The sequence below is a fragment of the Cornus florida genome, unplaced genomic scaffold (genome assembly GCF_030987335.1).
Source record: "Cornus florida cultivar Cherokee Brave unplaced genomic scaffold, ASM3098733v1 CherokeeBrave_3.0.0_Hap2_Chr11, whole genome shotgun sequence".
Taxonomy (NCBI): Eukaryota; Viridiplantae; Streptophyta; class Magnoliopsida; order Cornales; family Cornaceae; genus Cornus; species Cornus florida.
Window position 1 is genome coordinate 99,492,738 of NW_026775581.1, and position 18,161 is coordinate 99,510,898.

General features: G+C 31.8%; 3 protein-coding genes across 4 annotated transcripts; 1 reads left to right on the forward strand and 2 right to left on the reverse strand.

The window, feature by feature from the left end:
• The first annotated feature begins 3,708 nt into the window (after positions 1-3,708).
• Positions 3,709-7,852, forward strand: LOC132286311 (beta-fructofuranosidase, insoluble isoenzyme CWINV1-like). Of its 2 annotated transcripts, XM_059788630.1 has the most exons (7): positions 3,709-3,889; positions 4,069-4,077; positions 4,298-5,160; positions 5,273-5,431; positions 5,667-5,905; positions 6,030-6,120; positions 7,154-7,852. In XM_059788630.1, exons 1-7 carry the CDS (start codon positions 3,709-3,711, stop codon positions 7,331-7,333), a joined length of 1,722 nt encoding a protein of 573 aa, XP_059644613.1. In that variant the 3' UTR covers positions 7,334-7,852. The 2 variants fall into 2 exon arrangements, with proteins under 2 accessions (XP_059644613.1, XP_059644612.1); XM_059788629.1 differs by lacking the exon at positions 4,069-4,077.
• Positions 7,853-7,904: 52 nt separating this feature from the next.
• Positions 7,905-11,608, reverse strand: LOC132286312 (inositol oxygenase 1-like). Its single transcript, XM_059788631.1, has 11 exons — positions 11,340-11,608; positions 10,848-10,950; positions 9,981-10,062; positions 9,619-9,823; positions 9,447-9,506; positions 9,277-9,329; positions 9,046-9,168; positions 8,871-8,940; positions 8,666-8,744; positions 8,459-8,540; positions 7,905-8,123 (listed from the first exon to the last, which is right to left on the reverse strand). The coding sequence occupies exons 1-11, from the start codon at positions 11,368-11,370 to the stop codon at positions 8,097-8,099; spliced, it is 915 nt and encodes a 304-aa protein (XP_059644614.1). The 5' UTR covers positions 11,371-11,608; the 3' UTR covers positions 7,905-8,096.
• Positions 11,609-14,155: 2,547 nt separating this feature from the next.
• Positions 14,156-18,020, reverse strand: LOC132286747 (inositol oxygenase 1-like). Its single transcript, XM_059789133.1, has 11 exons — positions 17,812-18,020; positions 16,984-17,089; positions 16,598-16,679; positions 16,307-16,511; positions 16,163-16,222; positions 16,013-16,065; positions 15,748-15,870; positions 15,172-15,241; positions 14,984-15,062; positions 14,752-14,833; positions 14,156-14,434 (listed from the first exon to the last, which is right to left on the reverse strand). The coding sequence occupies exons 1-11, from the start codon at positions 17,972-17,974 to the stop codon at positions 14,405-14,407; spliced, it is 1,053 nt and encodes a 350-aa protein (XP_059645116.1). The 5' UTR covers positions 17,975-18,020; the 3' UTR covers positions 14,156-14,404.
• Positions 18,021-18,161: the final 141 nt, after the last annotated feature.

Sequence of the window (18,161 nt, forward strand, 5' to 3'; positions counted from 1 at the left end):
ACATAGACACATAATCAAATAATCAAGTAATACCTAATTCAATTAAATACATAAGCAATTAGTCAAATAATCAATTAAACAATTAAAAAAATACAATAAAAATAAATAAATAAATACCGAGACTATCCTTTTAAAATTAGGGGTATTACAGGATTCCATGAGATGCAGCTCCGTGAAGATTCAGGCCGTCACAAATAAGGAATCATCATTTTTTAATATTCCAAGTAGTATTGGATATTTGCCAAAATATTATCTCTAATTCATAATACCCCACAAGTACCTTAATATTCTCACAAGAGAAATCTAATGATATATTTCCGGAATATATACTTGTGCAGTTGATTAAAGTATCAACTATGAAAATTATGTCTGCCTATCGTGTCATAAAGACCACTAATAATTCAGGAATTCAATTTGATTTATTGCTCTTCAATCTCAGAAAAATAAGAACGGAGACTACAACATATGAAAAGTTAGTAAACATTCTTAGAATCTTCTCAATATAGCTTGGCTGCGAAAGTACTAGATCGTGTTAAGATTTCAAAATTCTAAACTTTAGAATCACATTAGCCTCTCGAAAATCCTCTATGCCAAAAGTTCAAATAATGTTAGAGTCTCCTCATAATGAGTAAAAAGGGGTTTTAAAATCCTACAAGGAGATCCCAAAGAGTTTTGATAAAAACAGAAAACTAAAAAGTTACTAAAAGTTGAAATTCCGTATATTCAGGAAAACACTACTGGTTTTGTTTAGAATGCAACTAATTCTACTTTTATTAAGAGTTAATTCAATAACAGAGAATGTAATCGGTTGTGTTTTGAAGTGCAAACTATTCTGTTTTGGCCTAGAGTTACAATTTGACATGCATAATGTGCAATTGATTCAATTTGTTTGAAAGTGCAACCGGTTAAATTTTTACGGGGGCTAAAAATTGACATGTATTGACTCCTAAAAACTCAATACTTTTGTAACCAATTCGAAACATATAATACAATGTGTAATCACTCATACAATACTTATTCTAAATGATATTTTCACCAGATTTAACTGGACAAGACATTTGCGCTTTAATTTTGAAAGACAAAGACTAAAGATAAATAAAAATACAATTCGTTTTGACTTCAAAATTTGCAACATACAAATTTATATCTCAATTCGTTTTGGGCTTAAGCTTTGTTTGGGCCGCTTAACTCTTTGTTGGGCTAACCCATTCCTATTCCATTTTCATACTCGTACCAAAATGGATTAAAATATATGAATGGACTAAATATATTATAAAACTTTATAACACATCACCGACGACTATATGGATCCAACACGACTTTGATGTAGATCTATGTGGGCTTCTCTCTTCTTGCATGAAAACAAGGGGCTTATATGTACGAATAAATAGATATACAAGTATAAATAATAATTTTATGAAAATGTCTTTCCAAGTGGTCCTCGTCGGTGTTTTTGTTTTCTAAAGTTATTTGTCAGTTTGTTATGCCATTTATTCCTCTTTTATTCATCGGAATCTTAGGCCCCTAAACAATGAAACACGTTTGACGAGATTTTATGATATTTTATGGTTGCCGACTAATGATGTTTATTATGCATGTTACTTGGAATAAAAAGGAGAAAGTTGATATTTTTATAGTATTAACTAAATTGATAAAAATCTAAAATTAAAAAGTTACTAAAAGTTGAAATTTAATACATTCAGAAAAATGGGTTCTGTGTAGAATTTAACTGATTCTGTTTTTACTGGGAGATATTTCAATAACAGAGAGTGTAATAGGCTGTGTTTTGAATTACAAGCTGTTTTGTTTTGGTTGAGAGTTACAATTTGACATACATAATATGCAACTGATTCAGTTTAAAAATGCAACCGGATGAACTTTTACAGAGGCTAAAAATTGACATGTTTTGACTCCTAAAAATTCAATGTTTTTACCACCAATTCAAAACATATAAATACAATGTGTCCTTACTCACACAATACTTATTCTAAATGATATTTTTATTAGACTCAACATGACGACACGTTTGCACTTTAATTTCGAAAGAATGAGACTAAAAATAAATAAAAATACACTTCGGTTTGACTTCAAAATTTGCAACATACAAATTTATATATCACGCCATCCATTGATCTCACTTATTTCTCAAATAATGTGAACTACGAAATTAAATAATCGGTATGAGCCCATCTTTTGGGAACCATTTTTCCACAACGAGAAATATGTCCATAACTTTATGTTTGAATGAGAAATGTCTTGCACAACTTCAACTTTCCGTTGCATCTCCATGATTTTGTATCCCCAAAACGGATATTTACTCCATTTTTTTTTTATTAAATCCATAACAGTAAGTAAGCATGTACCATGTGCAATTAAATAATTAATATAATAGATATTATTTAAATTTCAATTCTTTTTGAAACTGCTATCAACTATCAAGTTACCAGTTTTCAGTAACAAAACCAATTTTTTTTCCTTGCTGACTCGAGGACGGTTTGATTTCTCTTTGGCGAATGTCAAATCTAATTGAAAAAGAAACAAATACTAAAAAGACATTATTTAACTAAAGATTTTTTTTCATTTCAGAACTTTTATTTTATTTTATACATTAATTTAAAATAAAAGAAATGATACATTAATAATTTCAGAAAGATGAAGTGCTTTTTGATAAATCTGAATATTAAGTATTGAAAATTTTAAGAGCAGAATTTTAAGTACTGAAATATTTAAGTGGTAAAAAAATAAATAAATATTTTTTAATTTTTTTAAAAAAAATTTATTTCATTTTAAGTGGTGATTAACGTTTTCAATTATATTCAAATTGTATTATTAAACATACTTAATTAAATAAGCACTGAATTTTCAAACACCACCTAAATCGATAAAAGCACTTAAAAAAATGAAAACTAATAAGTAGTATATTTTCATGAATTTCATGTATCATATACAATAAAAAATAAACAAGAATGATATTTTATTTAGCTTTTTCGTACCTTCTTAGAGATTGTGGTCATTCCACTTTTTCTTTTTTTCTTTTTTTTTTTTTTTTAAAAAAAATATTGCTGAAAGAGAGCCACATGGCATAGGAAAAGAGGATTAAAGTTGGAGATATTGTATGTCCAGTAATCAAATAGATAAAGAAAGAGAATAAATTATAGGCTCAAGGTTAGAAATTGTGGTAGTTTTAAAATTGGACAGTTTAATATAAACACAAAAAATTTAAATATAAAAATTGAGGGGGCGTTTTTAGAATTTTAAAGTTGCATGCATGTGTATAAAAGGAAATTATAAAAAAATTGAGAGCTAAGCCTGCTTTAGTTCCATTCTTGTGCGATCCTAAGAATGAAACTAAATTATTCTAGTTGCGCGAGCAAACCTCAAGAACGGAGTCATGTACACTTCAGTGGGGTCAATTGCCCTCTTTGAATTTTTTTTTTTTACCCTACTATTTTGTCATTCTAATACATATATATATTTACAAAATATTACCTTTGCCCTCTAAAATTATTTAAAAAATTCAACATTATCTCCTCTCACTTGAGTTTCTGGATCGGTCGAACCTCGTTTTGATAAAGAAATGCTAAGTGTACGTGCATTACATTCTTTTCAAAAATTACTATTTGAGTATTTATCAATTTTCCCATCACTCAAAGATCTCTATAAATAGGCCACCATACCCTTGCCTGCTGATCATTCCTACAGTCAACCATGGCCATCTCTTGTGTTTGGCTAATTTGTTTCCTCTCTCTCTTTCTTGGCCATGGTGTTCTTGATCAACTTGAAGCCTCCCACATTGTTTACACAAACGTTGAGACTCTTCAACCAGCTTCACCAAATCAAACTTACAGAACTTCTTATCATTTCCAACCTCCCAAGAACTGGATGAATGGTACTTTTTTCCTGTTAACTTCTCTTTAAATTCAAATACAAAATCCATTACCATATATATATATATATATAATGCCATTCTTGTACTTCTCTAGCTAACATAATGTATCTTTTTCTTGTTTCTGTATTTTGACTTGTTCTCGTCGCACAATGGATTAATGGCTGTCTTTAAACTCGCAGATCCTAATGGTGAGCTCCTTCATTTAGCTTGTCAATTTTAATCTCAATTCAGATTAGCAACTCTAAATGCATGAATATGCATGGTTTAAATAGTGGAATTATTAATTTGGACACAAATTAATATATTTAATTTCCAAGACAAGGAACGGCATATTTTAAGTACAAATATATTATTCAGTGATTTAATATAACACTTTATTTATTATTATTTTTTAAATATATGTTGCAGGACCCATGATTTATAAGGGCCTTTACCATTTTTTTTACCAATACAATCCAAATGGTGCAGCTTGGGGTAACATAGTATGGGCACATTCAACATCTGAGGATCTTGTCAATTGGACTCCCCATGATCCTGCCATCTACCCGTCCCAGCAAGCCGATATCAACGGTTGCTGGTCCGGCTCCGCCACTATCCTTCCCGGGGAAAAACCTGCATTTCTCTATACCGGAATAGACCCCGGGAGCCAACAAGTCCAAAACATAGCCGTGCCCAAAAACCTGTCTGACCCTTTCCTTAGGGAATGGGTCAAGTCACCTAAGAATCCACTAATGGCACCAACTAGCATGAACAAAATCAATGCAAGCTCATTCAGAGACCCAACCACTGCTTGGCTAGGCCCTGATGGGTGGTGGAGAGTGATCATTGGTAGCAAAATAGATCGGCAGGGACTAGCAATTCTATATAGGAGCAAGGATTTTATTTATTGGATTAAAGCTAATGACCCGCTTCATTCGGCTAATGGCACTGGAATGTGGGAGTGCCCTGATTTTTTTCCAGTTTCTACTACCAGTCAAAGTGGTCTGGACACATCTATGCTTGGTTTGGGCATCAAACATGTGCTTAAACTGAGCTTGGATGATACCAAACATGACTATTACACAGTTGGAACATATAACCTTGCCATGGATAGATATATCCCGGATAGTGGATCCGTGGATGGTGATTCAGGCTTAAGATATGATTATGGAAAGTTCTATGCTTCGAAAACATTTTACGACAGTGTCAAAAGTAGGAGAATCTTGTGGGGTTGGATTAACGAATCGTTGTCTGAAGTCGATTTTGTCAAACAAGGATGGTCAGGAGTTCAGGTAATTCTTATTGTGGATAACGTATCCTAAGAATAATTGACAAGCTCAATCAGGAATTAACTCAACTCAATCATTTGAATGAGAAGTGCTCATAATAGATTTGGTTTTGCAGGCAATTCCAAGGACTCTTTGGCTGGATAAATCAGGAAAGCAATTGGTGCAATGGCCAATTGTAGAGATTGAAACGTTGCGCACAAACCGAGTTGACTCGCCAAGCACTGAGCTTAAGGGAGGATCAGTACTTGAAATTTCAGATGTCACAGCTGCACATGTGAGTTTATTTGGATATGATTGAGTAGTTTAATAATAAGAAAAAATTATTAAATGTCCTGAAATCATTGGTTCTGAGTCAATCACCATATGACACATCAATAAATGTGTCATATGGCGATTGATCAAGCTTTAATGAATGTCACATAGTAATTGATCCGACCAATAGTCCTGGAGCATCTATTAATTTCTCAATTACAAGAGTCCTAATATTTTTATGCTATGTACATTGGCAGGCAGATGTAGAAATATCATTTGGAGTATCAGAGTTTAAGCATGCAGATGCGCTGGACCCAAGTTGGACTAACCCACAACTCCTATGTAGCCAAAAGGGTGCATCAGCTAAAGGTGGGCTTGGACCATTTGGGTTGCTTGTTTTGGCTTCAAATTACTTGGAAGAATATACAGCAGTGTTTTTTAGAATCTTCCAAGGCCAAAATAAATATGTGGTGCTCATGTGTAGTGACCAAAGCAGGTCTCTCTCTCTCTCTCTCTCATGTCTTTACCTACTTTCAGAATTCTCTGTGTCTGTGTCTCTGTCTCTGTCTCCGTCTCTCTCTCTCATGTCTTTACCAACTTTTAACCTTCTTCATTTACAGGTCCTCACTCAATCAGAACCCTGACAAGACCACTTATGGAGCATTTCTGGATGTAGATCCTAGTCAAGAGCAATTATCACTAAGAAGCTTGGTAAGTTTTCTTTAATGTGCTCATCAGTTACAGCTGTTATAACATAATTAACATTTACCCATATTTAGTCATTGAAAGAGGTGAGGGTCCGAGTCCTAGAGCAGACATTTGTGGATGTGTGAGTTTTATCCCCAAAAGAGAAAAAAAAAATATTGTTAATTAGTGACAACAACTCTAAAGAACGGCAGTATTGTCTTTGAGAATAGTTTTTTATTTTTTTGAGAACTAAAAAACAAAATATTATAAAGTAAAAAATTAAAAAATCTGTTTAGTAGACAATTTTTAAAAACTGTTACGAAGTATACGAAAACTCAAGTTTAAAAAGTCAGAATTCAGAAAATTGTCTTTTATAATTATTTGAAAGTAAATTTTTTTTTTTTTTTCCTGAGTTAAAATTATTTTTAGAGAACTGCACTAAGTAGCTCAAAAAAATTTATTGTTGACATTTTCTGAAAATCTAGTACCAAAACAAATAATAATAATAAATAAAATCTATTTTCAGACATCATTCTTTTATGGTTCTTTTTAATTTTCTGTTCTTTGAGAATTGTTTTAAGTAAAGAAACTAAAGTAAACAGGCCTAAATTGCTCTAAAATTTTTGATCATTTTGATTTTGTTGCTTAATGACGTTGACTTTATATGGAGTTTAGTCATCCTAACATGCGAATTTGTTCGTGGAAACTAATGGCGAAATAGTAATAGATATCACCTAAAGGTAATATATAGCCAATATAGATGGTGATTGAAATCTAAGACCTAGGTTTTCTTCCCCTTAAATGGCTTCAAATAAGTATTCATCTAATACACAAACCTTTTGCTAAAAATAAATGCTTTTAACCATCACAATCTTGGCACAATCAATTTTAATATTGGTTGGAACCATCTAGCATTGTAACCGATTGATATTTTCTCATATTTTAAAATAAAAAATCGAAGATTTAAATTTGTGTAGAAGTGAAAGTCAGTGGATAAAATAAATAAATACATTAACTTATGTGTTCTAAAACACTTGATATCCATGTCTTTATGCAGATAGATCACTCTATAGTGGAGAGCTTTGGTGGGGATGGAAAGGTGTGCATCACTTCTAGGGTTTATCCCACATTGGCTATTGAAGATGGGGCCCACTTATATGCCTTCAATAATGGAACTGAGGGTGTAACAATCTCAAAATTGAGTGCTTGGAGCATGAAGAAAGCTCAAATCAGCTGAAAAAAATTAAAAAAGAAAAGAGGAAGTGACCTATTTTATGGGGTTGGGATTGAGAGAATTTTTACCATCTATCATCTTACTAGTTATTATGATGACCTTATTATGATATAAATAAACAGTAAGTCACTAAGTACGTGCCATAATACGCTATTGTTATGAAATAACATGTCATCCATTTAAGTGTAGCATATTATGATTGGAGTAAATTACTTCTTGTTGAGAGACTTTGTGTGATACAGAAATAGAAACAATGACTAAATAATTTAAACCCTAATTTTTTTTTTTTTTTCCTTCCGCCCAATGCAAAAGGATGAAATAATGAAGAGAAAGGTAGCAGGAATGATCAAAGAGAGATAATTAGCACGAGTGATCTCCTTCACAGACTCGGAAATTTTTGGTTCCATTTTCACGTGGCGACAAAAACACTTAATATATGTGATTTGGGGGTGATTGCAACTCGAGCAAACGTTTTGAAACTGCATAATAACCACTTTTTAATGTATGCTTGCAAAGTTAATATTGGTTATATATTGGGGGAATTAAGAGAAACACTTACGGATCGAAGACGACGAGAAGAGAAATAATATTTATTCCATAGAAACCATAACACTACAACATTACTTCTTATATGTGTATAAAATAACATACTGACATCACAAAGGAAAGCATCTAAAATCTCTTCAACCTGCAACAGACAGTCATCACATATATTTCACTATCATCGTCAATTTCTACACTCATACCACTTCGGAGCTTCAACTTTTCACCACCTCAGCTTTGCAGGGAAGTACTGCAACAACAATGAATAGAGAGAGGGATATGAAAGCACAATTACCATAATCGTGAATATATGAACATGATAAAAATAAAAAAAATAAAAAAAATTTGGGTGGTCAAGCATGAGAATCTGTATTTATATACGAGGATAATCCATTTTTGACAATAATGCTAAATATTTTTTCACCCTGATTAATGGGATAACTAACACAAAGTAATAAATAGTTTATGTGACATTGTAAGTGACAACTTTTTTTGGATACTATTTGCTATAAAAATAATGAAATAGAAGTATTTACCAAAAGGTTGGGGAAATAATTCAAGAATTTGGTCACAATGGGTGCTAACCTTTTGAATGAGAGAGAGATAGTATGGCTTGACTTCTTCGACATCAATTCGAACTTTGCTCTTGCTGTATAGGTCATACTTGCTGCATGTACATGCATTAAAGAGAAAAGAGAGAATTTTTTTTTATAATAAGCAAACATATTAAGTAATAAATTATATTGTTAGGAATTTTTAGAATAAATTAAAAAGAGAGATGAGCAGTCCCACTTAAATATTTGGAGCCACTTAAGATTCTCAACATCTTCCTCATTCATCAAGTGCTTATATGCTCCTGCCCTATGTAAACCTGCAAGTTGATCAATTCATCATTTTAAATCAAAATGAATATAACTATTTCTCCCTTTACATAACTCTGTGTGTGTGTGTGTGTGTGTGTGTGTGTGTGTGTGTGTGTGTGTGTATATTTAATTACCATAAAAAGAATGGTATCTGATGATGAAAAGAGCAGCTGATGGAAGAGCAGTTTTGTTCTCCTTGGCCACCTGAAAATGATCCAAGAAAATTAGAACTAATTACTATTGCATTCTTCCAACAATAACATGACTTAATTCCTTTAAATTGATATATATATAAGTGGAAACAATTACCAAATACATGTAGTCATCGTGCCCCCATGACATCAGGACGTTGTTTAGTCCACAGCCTTCTGAATAAATTCCATATTTAGTGTTGTATGCACCATTTTTATAGTCTGGATTTTCCTTAAAATACTGTCACAACATCAACAATTTGTTTCCATCAGAAACTCTCTCTCTATATATGTATATATGTATATATATGTATCGGTTTGAACAGTGAGAGTTATAAGAAAAAATGACCTTGTGATGAACAATTGATTCGTCAAAGGCACAGCCAAGAGGGAATGTGTCACCTGAATTAATATATATGGAGCTTGATCATTAACTTGTTATGACAAATAATTCAAACAAATGGATTAATGAGCATTAATTGTTTTAATTAAAGTATTATAATGAAACTTGATACTTGCCTACAACAGCCCATTGAGGAAGCTCCCCGAAGCTAGGAAGAAGAAGAACCTTCCCAAGATCTAAATTCCATAAATAAATAAAGTTAACTAATTAAATCATTTTAATTTCATAAATAATATAACCAACATGAAACACATGCATGTCCAAGAGTAAGAAGAGGAAATAATTAACCATGGATAAGGCCAGTCAAGTGGAGCCAATCTTCATTGGGATAGTCTCTTCTGATGGCTTCAGCTGTCTGCAACAAGTGCTCAATTTGTGGCTCATCCAAGTCTGGATCACTCTCGTCCACGACGTTGTTTAAAAGCTCACAGCATTCCCATATGCTCATCTCCACCTTGTCCAATTTCCCATACTCTTCTCTCATCCTTTTCACCTGCAATTAATTAGTATTATCTTTCGTAAGAGTTGTGCTCAGACTGTCAAACTCTAAACATTTTTTCATAATTAATACACACACACACACACACACAAAAAGGTGGCCAAAGAACTAAATAAATCATGGATTAATTTTATAATATCTAACTGCTTACAAAGTCGTAAGTTTGGTTAATGTGATTGGTTCTGTAGAAATTCTCCACGCCTTGTTGCCTTTCACTTTCAGCATCATAATCCCTGTTTGCATTCACAAATTTAATTAGATTTACTTCAAAGGATACAAAATAAGAAGTTAAAAAGGACAACATATATATATATATATATATATATATATATATATATATATATATATTGTTGTTGCTGTGTTTTTGAAACATGATGTGGCCCAGGCCCAAATCCTAAAATGGGTCAGAGCCCAGCAGGCTTTGTGGATGCGATGAAGTTAACCTAACAAATGGAAACTGAGCTCTGGCTAGTTTCAGCCTTCCCTTTAATATGGAAATGGGCTCAACCAAAAAAAGTCATTATCTTTGAACAGTAGGATTGTCATGGGTTTGATATGTTACATTTAAGTGCTGTCACACATAACATTTTCAAGCAATATTTGTTTGTTTTGGGAATCAATAATTAACAGCATATACTATCATGGTTTATAGTATTGGTCACAATCGCACTGTAATACATACTCAGTTAAAATCAATTTACACGAACCGATACGAATTGCATTTCAAATTTAAAAAAAGATCACGTATAAATAAATACTTCAAACCATGTATATCATATCTCATTCCAAAAACAAATATATAATTAAATATATCCTCTCTTTTAGTAGTACTATGGTACTCATTATTTATTTTTTGGTAAGTAATATTATAGTATTAAACAAACAAAGTTACATGAATATCATTGAGATCCATCTGATCTAGAATTTTCGTGAAATTTTTTTATTTTAGAATTTCCCATATCGATCATGATAAAATAAATTGTGTATAATATATATAAAAGCAAGCAGCAAATTAAACCTAAAGTTGTGGCCAAATGAATTGGATTGGGGCATCATAAATCCACCATCCAACGCCAATTCATTTTCATTGAGGGTGATCTTCTTCTCCACGGTCTCAATTCCTGCAGTTTATAAAGTAAGAAAAAAAAAAAAAATTAATTGCTTATTATATTAACTAACTAATTTCAATAAATCAAAATTTAAAAATCTCCCAAAATTCTGAAAGACGTGGGCATATATAATTATCATCTGTCTTCGAATCAAAAATGGTGAATATTAAAGCTCAACTAATGTGCATCTCTGATCTCTGTGTGTGCAGGGTGTGTGTTTATATATATATATGTATAATAAAATTCAATCTGAAAATAATTTTTTTTTAAGATCTATTTGAATGATTATGTGGATAACTCTTTTTGTGTGTGTGGATAAATTCCCATTTTAGTGCTAACAATGATGATCAAAAATAGAAACCCAAATAAAAAAGAAAAAGAAAAAAGAAAAAAAGAATTACCACACTCAGGTTGATCAACAAGAATAGTCATCCTGAATCAAAATTGAAGCTCAGAATCTCAACAGAAAAAGGAAAAGATAATAAGAAAATGTTAGATGAGGATGAGTTGTTGAGCGGTGGCATTGTAGGTTTGATAAAAGAGTGTTATTTATATTTGGCCAAAGAGTCCTTCCCTGAGAATTCGGAAGCATTAAAGTCCTTCCATGAAAATAAGTTTCAGACCCTGGCTTCTAAAATTTATCTTGGAACTTAGATACACAGTCACATACACGTATAAATTAAACCATAATTCGTGTGTGCATGGAATATATATATATATATAGTAATAATGGTGGCCAGTTGGAAACAGAAGGCTGAGTAAGTGACGCAAGTTGTTGGCAACAAATCAAAGATTAAATCAAAGATTTAAAGTGATAAGTTGGTCATAACACGGATATTTATCAATATAGGTCCCACTGAACTTATCATGGATGACTCAGCTATGGGTTGGTATGCATATCCGGTGGGTCGCACTGACGTGGCATCCAGTCAACATAGTGTATGACGTGGGTGATTTGTAGAATTAGGCAGTCAATCTTTTCACAATCGTTTGGTTAAATTGCCAACACTTGGTCATTTCACAGATAGGGGCACCTAACGTGTCAAAATTCAAGTTTAAGGTACTGATCAAATACAGTATGTTTTATGTTTATAATACAGAGTTTTGATGACATTGAAAAATAGTAACAGTTCTTGAAAAAATATATATATAGAAATAGTCAAAACGTAAGTTTGTACGTAGTACATTTAGTTTATAGCAATTATAGTTGACACGTGCCAAGATTATAAGCTCTTCTAGATATGTGATGTTTTCATAAGTTAAAAGGCCTTGGAGTCGATCAAGAGCATCTCCGTTGTTGTTGGGTTATTTATTTTTAATTTCAATTTTTTATTTTTTGTATAAAAATAAATTTTTCAATAACAAATAATCAGTATCATATTTGGCCTCACATAATTTTTACAAATTTATTTAATATAGGTTGATTCATTAAATATAATAATGTGACGGAATAAAAAAATTGTATAAAATATACAAAATTTTATAAATATGTTAATTTATCTTAACAGATTATTGGAGATAAAAAAAATTACACATCATTTACACAAATTAAAGAGTGTTTTAACAAGATTGTTGGAGATAAAAAAAAAATTACATATTATTTATACAAAAAGAGTATTTTAACAAGACGACAAGATATGTTCTAAAAAATCTTGAAATGAAATTGAAAATTAGGATTTATAAAAAAGTAGAAAGATGGGAAGTATTGTATTGAATAGGAATTATGGGAATTTGGAAAGCAAGCTCATATGATTACTTTTGTAATGAGTTACTTTTTTTTTTTTTTTTTTTAAATGAAGAGTAACAAAAACAAATAACATTGATCATTTTTTTAATGACGTGGACCATTCTTAATCACGCCACAAAAAAATAAAGAGTAACAAAAACAAATAACATTGATATTTTTTTAATGGCGTGGATCACTCTTAATCACCCAAAACTATAATTTTAATATGAATTTGTTGCTTTAGAGAGAGTCAAGCACAAGACCTCTTATATGTAAGTGGAGTTAGCCCATACAAACTAGGTGTCTAATGATTTTGCACCCCTATATGGTCATATGATTCAACAGTAACAACGCGTATTTTCTATTGAACAATTTTTGTTTTATTATATTTAATAAAAAACTGTACAAGCTATCTTCCATTTCAAAGTATTAACAGGCTCTCTAATTAAGTCCAATGACGATGAAAAGGCCGCCAGCGTACGAACTCCTATTTCATGGAATCGGTCCGATTTCGATTAGGCTTTATGGACATTGCCGAAATTAATGCAAGTGGAGGTGTACGGAATCAAATGCTTTTCGTAGTAGAATGGTTAACTATTTCAATCGACCATATTGAAATTTAGAGAGAGAAAAATAGAGAGAGAATATAACTTTATTTAATTTTAAATTTGATCTCACGATTTTAAGCAATGATCTTAATTTAAGAAAAGTTTCAACACAGAGACAAAATATACAAACACATATATGGATATGTGTAGATATATATTTATAGTGGGAGAGGGACACTTCTTTTCTTCTTCTATTAACGTAATGAGAGTTGGTGTGAGAGAATAAAGGGATGAATTTTTATTATCTGCAGACTGCAATCATTCTTTTTTTTTTTTTTTTTAAAAAAAAAAATTTTAACAAATGTTGAAATTTTATTGGACTACCTCAGCAGAAGAAATTTTTTTTAATGCGATCTAAGGCAAGCACTATTCTTTCGAAAATACTAGAATTGTGAGAATGGTTAATTAATGGGTAATAAGTGTAAATTGTGTAATAATTGTACGTTGAATTACAGACCGTGTAAAAGCAATGGGTCTCCCATGGGTCAATTCTCCACAGCTAATAGGAATGGGTCATGGGCTTGGAAAGGTTGCGAAGGCTACTCATATAATCCCAAGCCCAAGTACACTGGTTCAGCTTCCCACTTTTGTAATGGTACATCAAACTAACTTTTTTATTTTTTTTATTTTTTGGGTTGAGTTGAGGGTTTGTGATATTTTGCTAAAAAGTGACCAAGGATATGTTTAGTTGAATTTTTTATTTTTATTTTTTTTGTTTTTGAGAACTAAACATTAGAAAATTGTACAAAAACATACTTTGACAGTTTATAAGAGATGCTTTTTTTTTAATTATTTTTTTTTTCAGTTAAAATAAAGTTTATTTTTAGATAATTATTTTTTTATAGTTCAATGAACATGGATTTTTTATTTTTTAATTTTTAGTTAGTTTATCCCTCTCACTTGAAAGACGTATATGTAATAAACTTTATTCTTTTGTTGCTCACTAACAAACTGGAGGAACTTAATTATGCTGAATACAACGAAGGAAATATTTTACATATAAACCATAACTATGATATTACTTCATAAAAGGAAATGCAACTAAATCTTAAGTCTCGGAGGATCATATAATCTACTAATTAATTTGGTCTAACGTAACCAATCATCACCAATTAATTCACCATGTCCTTCTTCACCACCTTAGCTTTGCAGGGAGGAAGTACTGCAACAACAAATATTCATTCTCTCAGTGATTGAAGACCATATACCATAAAAATGAGGTGTACAATAAAGGACCATAACCATATATAATCATGAAAATATTGAAAAGGTAATTGGCATGAGACTGTCCTTTTGGATGAGTCCCCGTTGATTGATTTTTTTTTTTTTTTTGAATGAAGGGCGTTTACGAAAATTAGTCTCACCCAAAAATATAACCAAGAGACCAAATAGGGGTACAATAATTGATTTACCGAATATAATGAAGGTGTCACATAACTCACATCATCCATTGTAATAATTGAAGAATTGAATCCTCACCTTTTCTATGAGAGAGAGATAGTATGGCTTCACTTTTCCCACATCAATTCGAACCCTGCTCTTGCTGTATAGGTCATATTTGCTGCACATGAAAGGATAAAAAGAAAAGAACAAAAAAAATAGGGAGAAAAATAGTGTAAAATGTGTAGTAGTAAGTAAAATACAATAATGGTATCTATATATATTAAGCATTATTTTTCATAGAATAAATCAAATGAATGAATAATCATACTTAAATATTTGGAGCCATTTCAGATTCTCAAAATCTTCCTCATTCATTAAGTGCTTATAAGCTCCTGTTTTATGTAAAGCTGCAAGATGAATTAATTCCATCAAAATCAAACTTATTAAATAAATAGCTTCATAGTCTGTAATTTGACAACTTTATTGAATCTCTCTCTTTTTCATAATTTGACATACCATAAAAGGAATGGTACCGAATTATGAAAAGTGCTGCTGATGGTAGACTTGTTTTGTTCTCCTTGGCCACCTCAAAAATGAATCACAATAATTAGAACTAATCGTTACTTTTTTTCTACAATAATATCATTTTATTTTAATTATGCTCTGTATAGTACCAAAGCAATGTAGAACGAATGGAACAGGAATTCTAAGGAAAAGAATAAACGTTTCTCTGCTTTTGTATAATTTTATTGGAAGAAAATGATGAAGAAAGAACTGAAGATTGTTACGAATATAGAAGAAAAATAGAACACGAGATATGAATATGAAAATGAGGGTAGAAATAATTCTCTTCTTCTTGGTACGTTCTTGTCATCACAATACATGCATATTTATAGACAGTTTTTCACCGTCGCTTAATTATTCTTTTACCTTATTTCTGATTACAATACACATCTATTCACCCGAGTCTTACTTTTCCTATCTTCTCAAATACACAATCTCATATATCTTTATTTACAACAACGATTCTTCTATTTTATTTTATTTTGTAGTGTGAAAATAAATATAAGAGGTTGGAAATAAGTACAGTACCATATACAAGTAGTCATCATGCCCCCAGGACATCATCACATTGCTGAGTCCACAGCCTTTGGAGTAAACTCCATATTTAGTGTTGTAAGCAGGATTGTTGTAGTCTGGATTTTCCTTAAAATACTGTAGCAACAACCCCAAAGTGATTAAGAAATTTTCAATATATATATATATATGTCCACACATCAATATAATAAGTTCATTATTCTTTTATCATGTGTTTTGATGGTTGTAAGTGTGATATTCGTAAGAACAAATTAAAGACCTTGTGATGAACAATTGATTCATGGAAAGCACAACCAACAGGGAATGTGTCACCTGCAATATCGATCCTTGTCATTAATTTTGTATGAGAAAAATGAAGAAAATTGAGTAGCTATTATATATATATACATGAAATTAGATGATAACTTACCTACAACAGCCCATTGAGGAAGCTCTCCAAAGCTAGGATGAAGAAGAACCTTCCCAAGATCTATAACCCATAAAACCAGACTTAAAATCACTCCATTTAGTCCTTTATATATATATATATATATAAGAGAATGAGATAATTAACCGTGGATAAGGGCAGTCAAGTGCAGCCAGTCCTGATTGGGATAGTCTCTTCTGATGGCTTCCGCTGTCTGCAACAAGTGCTCAGTCTGAGGGTCATCCAAGTCGGGATCACTCTCGTCCACGACGTCGTTTAGAAGTTCACTGCATTCCCATATGCTCATCTCCACCTTGTCCAATTTTCCATACTCTTCTCTCATCTTCTTCACCTATATACAAATTATTATTACTATTAATTAAAAATCATGAATGAATTTGAAAATGTCAAAATAAAATTTGATGGCAGCTTGCTTACAAAGTCATAAGTTTGGTGAATGTGATTGATGCCATAAAAATTCTCTACACCCTGTTGCCTCTCACTTTCTGCATCATAATCCCTGTTTTGAATTTACAAGGTTAAATCAATTAATTATAGCTCCACTACAAATTAATTCACATGTACCACGAGTTTGGGAAGCATGAAATGGTACGAGGCAAGTCTACCCAAGTTCTAAGGAGCTGCTGGGTTTTATAACTTTTATTGGATGAGGGTGGTCCACATGTTAATCTGGGCTTAGTCAGCTCCTCTTCTGGATTGGATCAGCTTAAACTAACCAATAGCTTGGGCCTTGCCATATATATATATATATATATATATATATATATATATATGTTTATTTGTGATGGAACAAAGGGCAGAACCTAAAGTTGTGGCCAAATGAATTGGTCTGAGGCATCATAAATCCACCGTGGAACACCAATTCATTTTCGATCCTGTTGGGGAATTTCTGATCCTCAGTCTCTATTCCTGTAAATAAAGAAGACATTAAATTATTTTTCTATAACAGTTAGCCAATCAGAATTTATCCACCGCTTTTAGTTTTGTTTTCTTATTTACAACTTTTGTTATTATTAAGTTGTAAACAAAATCGTAAAATTTAATTACCAAAAAAAACGCATAAAATTTTATTTAAATGAAAAAAATGAATTAGAGAATATGACAAGATAATAATACGTCTTATTTGGATCCAATTAGCAATAAAAAATAAAGTACTTCCATGTTACATTTCTTTATTCTTTTGTTTCTATTTTCTTCAATTTGATACTGTAAATGAATCAAGTTGAGTTAAATTTGATATGTATTTAAATATATATATATATATATATAGAACGAATTGAGTTTGATTTGACGTTGTTAAAGGGCCCGTTTGTTTAATCGATAAAATGTTAATTAAAACTGAGAGAATTATGTATGCTTGAATAATAAATATGGGTTACCGAACCAAAAAAATGGGTGACATTCTAAATAGTGCTTGTGTAGCACCTTCTTATCCAATCTTAAACCTTTCAAAACGAAGAATTCGATATAATGTTCAACTTGTCTGCTCGTGAATACATATGAACTCATGGGTAAGATAAAATGTTCCATTATATAGGTTTTATTTAATAATTTTGGTGTATTTCCTAGTGATTACTTTCTAACTATATGTAGATTACTTCCAAACCTAAAGGAATTAAGGAAAAACTCACTCCCGTAAGTTGAAGTGCTTAAGCAAGCAACCAGCTTCAATCGCTGCGAGGAAGTCGAGCCCCTCCATGAACTCAGGCTGGCCACCGGCACAGAGCACGGTGCTTCTGTGTTCACCGCCGGTACATGGAAGGACTTCGAGGCGACAGGGGCGCTCCATGCCATTCTCTCTCTCTCTCTCTCTCTAAATCAGTTTTATGTTACGTCGAACTTGTTGAGTTTTGGCGTTTGTTCCACCTCTCTCTACTGGGCTATGCTTTAAAACTGTGCGGGCATTGTAGTTGAGGTAGTTGCCAGCATCCAATGTGGTCCATATCGCATACAGATCGTACCATTCATATGAGACCTTTAC